General features: G+C 44.6%; 2 protein-coding genes across 2 annotated transcripts; one reads left to right on the top strand and one right to left on the bottom strand.

Moving 5' to 3' along the window:
- The first annotated feature begins 530 nt into the window (after positions 1 to 530).
- On the top strand, positions 531 to 1,774 carry LOC104433773 (ethylene-responsive transcription factor ERN1). The gene has a single exon (XM_010046639.3). The coding sequence runs from the start codon at positions 557 to 559 to the stop codon at positions 1,424 to 1,426; it is 870 nt and encodes a 289-aa protein (XP_010044941.2). The 5' UTR covers positions 531 to 556; the 3' UTR covers positions 1,427 to 1,774.
- An 850-nt stretch (positions 1,775 to 2,624) lies between these two features.
- LOC104433772 (tubulin alpha-5 chain) lies at positions 2,625 to 5,957 on the bottom strand. Its single transcript, XM_010046638.2, has 5 exons — positions 5,616 to 5,957; positions 5,032 to 5,246; positions 4,744 to 4,943; positions 3,981 to 4,489; positions 2,625 to 3,153 (listed from the first exon to the last, which is right to left on the bottom strand). Exons 1-5 carry the CDS (start codon positions 5,726 to 5,728, stop codon positions 2,841 to 2,843), a joined length of 1,350 nt encoding a protein of 449 aa, XP_010044940.1. The 5' UTR covers positions 5,729 to 5,957; the 3' UTR covers positions 2,625 to 2,840.
- Positions 5,958 to 6,858: the final 901 nt, after the last annotated feature.

Below are 6,858 nucleotides of genomic sequence, written 5' to 3'. Positions count from 1 at the left end.
ACCAAACCATTTTGGGGAGAAAATGACCTGCAACGCACCGTTTGAGGCCTGCCAAAACCGAATCCTGGTCATTGCGTAAGCGCAACCGTAATAGAGCCAAATGTTTACTTTTTCGCCGTATTACATGATTGGGTTAATCAAGTAGTTTTCTTCTTTCTGACCCTTTTATTAATCAAAACAAAACAACAGAAGAGCCAAACCTGACTTTTATCTCCCTTTTTTTTTTTTGTATTCTGACATCATTTTCGAGACTTTCCTTCTCCTCAATGTTGCTATAGGTGGCTTCCATGTCAGAGAGACGGAGCAATGATCAGCATGTCAACAGGTCAAAGGACTGATTCTGATCTGGTCTACTGTTTGAAATTGGAGAGCATATTTCGCTAGAAGGGACAATTTTCGCCCGCACGAAAGGACAAGAGCATGAGAACGAGCAAGCCACTCCGCCCTCAAAAAGTTTGAAGTTGTCCTGTCCTCCCTCTGTATATAAATCACCCTCCTCCTCTCCTCTGTGTCATGCGCTTGCGAAAAAATTTCAGAACATCCCTCTAATTTGGCCATGGAAATTCAATTCCAGAGGCATGACACTTATCATCATCCACAGCCACAGCAGAAACCACTCTCGCCCATCAGAAAAACCAAGTTCAAGTCCACACCCTCCAACAACACAGCCAAGAGCAAGTTTGTAGGAGTCAGGCAGAGGCCCTCAGGGAAATGGGTGGCCGAGATTAAGGACACGACCCAGAAGATCAGAATGTGGCTTGGCACCTTTGACACCGCCGAGGAAGCTGCGAGGGCCTATGATGAGGCTGCCTGTCTCCTCCGTGGTTTCAACACGAGGACAAACTTCTCCCCTCACCTCCCCACCAGTTCTGCTCTTTCCCTCAAGATCAGGACCCTCTTGAATCAGAAAATCAGCTCACGACGAGACCGGCCCATGGTTTCGCATTCCAATTCTAAATCCACCAAGAAACCCGCTTCACAGACCAATTCAGCTACTAGCATTAGCAGCATGATCAGCCTCAGCTCTGTCACCAATGTTTACACAAGTAGTGACAGTGATTGCTCCTTCTCCAGCGGGATGATGCAAGATGGCCGGATTTTCGACGATGCTTACAGGCCGGATTTGAGCAGGTGCCTGGCGAGCCTCGGATCGACACCCATGTCTCAACACAACCATTCGTGGGCATTCACCTCCGGCCTGGATCATCTCCCTTTAGTCCAAGAGGACGGACTGCCGAAGCACGGGCCATGTGCTTCCACGACTGATTTGGGGCTCTCAGAGTTTGAACGTATGAAGGTGGAGAGGCAGATTTCTGCTTCGCTTTACGCAGTCAATGGACTCAACGAGTACTTGGAGAACACCTACAATTCGAATGAAACTATGTGGGATATTCCCGCATTGAGCCAATTGTTCTGTCATAGTTGAAGCAGAGAGATCTCTCTTTCAATCGTGTTCTCTTCCAATCCACGGACCTTATTATGTGTTAGGTAGTTTCTGTCAACTATAACGCAGGATACCTATCGCGGCATGCTGCGGACATTCCAATTCCAAACAGCATCGGAAAAGAGTTGCCTATCACGGCAAATAAACTAAATTGTGGACGAGAAGTAGCCCATAGCCTTAGGAGTTTCTACTTTCTTATGAGCAGCTGTCAAGTCATCCCAGTGTTCTCTTTTTTATGTTAAGGCGCTTCCTTTCCGGTGTAATGGTACTTAATGATCTCTTCTTTTTCCTCTGGCCGATCAACGTCACTAGGATAAATTTATGTGATTTGTCTTGAGTTTTGACTATGCCTCAACGTCACTAGGATAAATTTATGTGATTTGTCTTGAGTTTTGACTATGCCTCGTTCGATGAATCTTTAAATTCAATGTCAAATAAGGTAAACTTTTTCGGCTGACACTTCAAATAGAAATAACCCTTTGTTTTCGGCAACAAATGGATTACCGCCAACAAGCTAAACTTAAATCTATACACAGATAATATGCAGGAAAAGGAAAACCGGCTCCTTCTCCAGTTTTAGAGAAAACAAACCGATCCATCACAAATCAGTCCTGCTGAGTACAGATGTGAAGTCTGCGGACCCCATCTGGATCCAAACTTCTATTGATTTTATACACACTGAAAATCTGGCATAGAGCTTTTTTGGCAATGATCGTGCCACAACCACAATAGCCATCGCTGGAACCCATGAGAGAGAGAGAGAGAGAGAGAGAGAGAGAGAGAGAGTCTGGCAATGAGTAACAAGTCATGACAATCGAGAATGAATACAATAGAAGGAGAAGCTGCAATTCCTGTTGGAATCAAGTCACAAATGCTGCTCCTGACAAAACAACAATTCTATTCAAGTATCAAGTAACACCCGAAAAAAGTTTTTAAGAATTGGAGGCGCACTCCTCCGCCGATCCAACATATACAGGTGCCTGACGATGTACACCCGTTACATTGCATAAAAGTTCTCACATGGCATTAGGTGAAAATTTAGTATAAACACCCAATCAAGAATCAGGCTTTGTGATAGTATTTATGAACTGAGTTGCTAGAGATTTTGACAGCTGCAGATATCATCCAGATTATCATCTTTTGGTGCCTATGGAGTGGCTGCTCGAGACGCAGCAGGTACTACGAGCAAACCAGGTTCGATATTCATTTCCATCTCAAGTTTCTAGCACCACAAAATAAGACTCATTTCATAACAAGGCAACGAGTTTCACAATTTTATAGGCATGACGAAATAGCACACGTCTACACAAGAAATACAAACAGAATTCCATCAAAGGTGGCAGACAAACCCAGACCACCGAATCAATCCTCGAGACCTCCTTGCAGGATTACACTACTAATAGTCTTCGCCTTCTTCCTCATCATCGACACCTTCCGCACCCACTTCCTCATAGTCTTTCTCGAGGGCAGCCAAGTCTTCACGAGCCTCTGAAAATTCTCCTTCCTCCATGCCCTCACCAACATACCAGTGAACAAATGCCCTCTTAGCATACATGAGATCGAATTTGTGATCAATGCGTGAGAACACCTCGGCCACTGCTGTGTTGTTGCTGATCATGCACACAGCACGCTGTACCTTGGCCAGGTCACCCCCAGGAACAACAGTTGGAGGCTCATAATTGATACCACACTTGAAGCCAGTGGGACACCTGTTTGATCCGAAGAACATATTTTCAGCTCTAAAGCAAGATGCATGCTACAAACCTTTAGAAGGAAAAAAAGTCATGATGTCGCCACAATTTTGAAACAAGCAGACAAATGCACAGAAAATCCTTTTTGTCAAAAGCCAAAAGTAACACATCAGCACAGTCCTAGTCCCATTATTCTGGGGGAAATTTACCAAATAATACAAAAAAAAGTCAATTATCCAGCACTAGTCACTAAGAGCCATCTAGTGGTCTTGCAGCGATCTTGACAATATAATGGTAACCAAAATGGACACATTTTACTTCTTGCAGCCTAGCGAACACTGTCCAAAGCATGTACAACTTGTTGGTACTTGTTTACAAAACATCTAGAAGAAAAGTTGTGCGTTGAAACAATTCTTTGTTGTTGCCTGAACAACAGGATACAGAAAAGTTGGGCAGCGAGCAGAGTGAAAGAAGAAAAGGAGAGGGAAGACAGAAAGTGTCGCCACAAAAAATTTGGCAAATAATCAAAAGCAGAGATGGCAAACAAGTTTCTTTCTCCTTTTCATCAATATGACAACACAAGCTTTTGTGAGCGTAGCCAGTGAGTCTACATTGTCCGAATATATGTCATTTTTGGAGACAGAGAGATGAAACAGCTACCAAAAAGGTTTAAATCAGCATCACATTCAATAGATATAATAAGATGAACATATCCATCTTCCAATAACCAAGGTATTTCCCCCCCTGTTATGTTAATCTGTACTTACTGCTCTTCCTGGTCTTTGCCTTGTCCTTCATAAACAAAATCTCACTTATTGTGAAGAGGGGGAAAAAAGTGTACTCACCAGTCAACGAATTGAACGGTCCTTTTGGTTTTTATGGTGGCTACAGCTGCATTAACATCTTTGGGAACAACATCACCCCTGTACATCAAGCAGCAGGCCATGTACTTCCCATGCCTAGGATCACACTTAGCCATCATGCTTGATGGCTCAAATACCGCATTAGTGATCTCAGGTACTGATAGCTGCTCGTGATATGCCTTTTCAGCAGAGATTACAGGGGCATAAGAAGAGAGCATGAAGTGAATGCGTGGATAAGGAACGAGGTTAGTCTGGAACTCTGTGATATCCACATTGATGGCTCCATCAAACCTTAAGGAAGTTGTCAAAGATGATATGATTTGAGAAATCAATCGGTTCAAGTTGGTGTAAGTTGGCCTCTCAATGTCCAGGGATCTCCTGCAGATATCGTATATAGCCTCATTATCCAAGAGCACGGCAACATCCGTGTGTTCAAGGAGGGAATGAGTAGATAGAACACTGTTATATGGCTCCACAACAGCTGTTGAGACCTGCAAATGACAAAAGTTAGACACTGCCTAATCCCCAATAATAAAATCGCATTATCTATTCCATATTATCAGTACTGTTGTACATAATAAGATCCATCAACCTTCCACAAGAACATTGAACTCAAAGTATGAAAGCAATATGCAATTCCAGAAACCCAAAAACAAAAAATCTGCTTTTGTACAAATGAGGAGATCTTGACCGCATTTTTGAGAACTATAGTTCACATATGAGCAACTAAATGGTCATTGGGTACCTGGGGAGAAGGATAGATGGTAAAACCAAGCTTCGACTTCTTTCCATAATCTACGGACAACCGTTCCAGCAACAGGGATCCCAGACCAGAACCAGTCCCACCACCAACAGCACTGAACACCAAAAACCCTTGCAAACCGGTACAATTATCTGCCAACTTCCTCACTCTATCAAGGCACAAATCCACAATTTCCTTCCCAACTGTCAAACAAGGCGAAACAGCGTTAAGAACCGGAAGAACACACGGCATCCATCCAAGAACCGCAACCGCATTGAACTTTCTACCTACCGGTATAGTGCCCTCTGGCGAAGTTGTTGGCAGCATCTTCCTTGCCAGAAATCAGCTGCTCCGGGTGGAAAAGCTGCCGGTAGGTCCCGCTCCTGACTTCGTCGATGACGGTCGGCTCCAGATCCAAGAAGATGGCCCGGGGAACATGCTTGCCCGAGCCGGTCTCGCTGAAGAAGGTGTTGAAAGCATCGGCCGCAACACCCACCGTCGCGTCGCTACAATGTCACGAAAGACACCCGCTTTAGGATTCAGAATCGCAGCAAAATGACCTCTCGGGCGAACAACATTACCAATGACACGAGAAATACGCGTTAACCACCCCAAAAAAAAAAAAAAATTAACATCCAGAGGTTTTCATTCTCAACTACCGGACCAATGCGAGTCGATCTGCCCCGTTCGATGCGCCTCGCGAAAAACCTAAGATCCGTTCGAAAACAAGGACAAAAACGAGAGGCCAAAAGCCTACCCTCTCCGACCAGATTCTTCTCCACCACTGAACTCTCGCAATCGAACAGATGCGCGACGGAGATGCGGATCGGAAGCGAATGAAGGAGGAGGAGGAGGAGGAGGAGTAGGGGATTTACCTAGGGAGCATGCCGTCGGGCTGGATGCCATGCTCGAGGCAGTAGAGCTCCCAGCACGAATTCCCGACCTGAATCCCCGCCTGCCCAATGTGTATGCTTATGATCTCCCTCATCCTCTCTTTCTCACTCGAAACCCTAGAAGACCTCCCGGATCGATCTGAAGACAAAAGTCTCCTTCTTCTTCTCCTCCTTCGATCTGCCCCTTCGGAAATGGAAATGGAAATTCGCCCGAGTGAAATGAGAGCGCTCTCCTCGTCCTCGCCTTCTTCTTCTTCTCAGATCCGCCGCCTGCTTTAATCAATATTTTCAAATTTCTTCTCCTCCTCTCTTCTTTTCCTTCTGCCAGACTGACTTTTTAACTGGATTGGCGAGATTTTTGGAGTCCGGCGACAGCTTGCCCTCCCCCTGCCCCCTCCCCCAAAAAACCCGTGGGGCCGGGCCTGAATTGACGCAAATACCCCTCTCCCCTCCCCCTCGGGGCCGGCCTCGAGCTGAGGGTGAAAACGGGAATTCCGGGGTTCGGGGGGGACCCGGCAGGGTTGGGCCACGTGGAGAGGGGGGGCCCGCGGGAAAGGTTAGATCTGCTGGGGTGGGATTAGCTGGTGGGATGATGCATCGTCGTGCGATGCTTCGTTGTCTTTCCAGTTATTTTTCACCTAATTATATATATATATATATATTCTTGCATGATTGTTTCACTGTTTTCTTTTTTCCTTTCCTTTTTTTTTTTTTTTTTTTACTTTTGCCTTTGACTAGGTTCCACAGGTTTGTAATTATGGTAGCGGCAAATTGGAGCCACCGGGTCATCGGACAACTGTACAATGGGAACTTGTAAAGTCTAATAAGGAACCAAATATTGTTACGTCATATCGGTTTTAAATTTTTTTTTAAATATCAAGTTAAATTAAGTTTTGTCTTGTTATGCATTATTGATAGGGATAGGCCCCCCATCACGTTGAGCACTCAATTAAGATTCAATTAACAGTTATTATGGTCTAAGAATCAAATTATATGAGATCGGACCGTGAATTACAAACCAAAAAAAGAGACAAAAACCTCTTGTTAATTTCATGGTGGAAATAATTATAATGTGTAGATATTTAAAAAAGAAGAAGAAGAAGAAGGGATAATCATGTTTGATAGGGAGATATCGATGAGAGGGTGTACATAGGGGGCCCAAAAGTTGGGGCAACGTCAAGATTTTTCTGCTGGGCTGGGCCAAGTCTTCACAAAATTAGAAAAT

This window comes from Eucalyptus grandis, chromosome 2 (assembly GCF_016545825.1).
Source record: "Eucalyptus grandis isolate ANBG69807.140 chromosome 2, ASM1654582v1, whole genome shotgun sequence".
NCBI classification, from domain to species: Eukaryota; Viridiplantae; Streptophyta; class Magnoliopsida; order Myrtales; family Myrtaceae; genus Eucalyptus; species Eucalyptus grandis.
This window is presented reverse-complemented; position numbering and strand designations above follow the sequence as displayed.

Bases quoted from the DNA above. Each gene is read 5' to 3' on its own strand.
- LOC104433773 (XM_010046639.3), top strand. From the start codon at position 557: ATGGAAATTCAATTCCAGAGGCATGACACTTATCATCATCCACAGCCA.
- LOC104433772 (XM_010046638.2), bottom strand. From the start codon at position 5,728: ATGAGGGAGATCATAAGCATACACATTGGGCAGGCGGGGATTCAGGTC. The intron at 4,944-5,031 runs GTAGGTAGAAAG...CTTGTTTGACAG, and splicing joins CGCCAGAGGGCACTATACCG to TTGGGAAGGAAATTGTGGAT. The intron at 3,154-3,980 runs GTGAGTACACTT...CGGATCAAACAG, and splicing joins ACCGTTCAATTCGTTGACTG to GTGTCCCACTGGCTTCAAGT.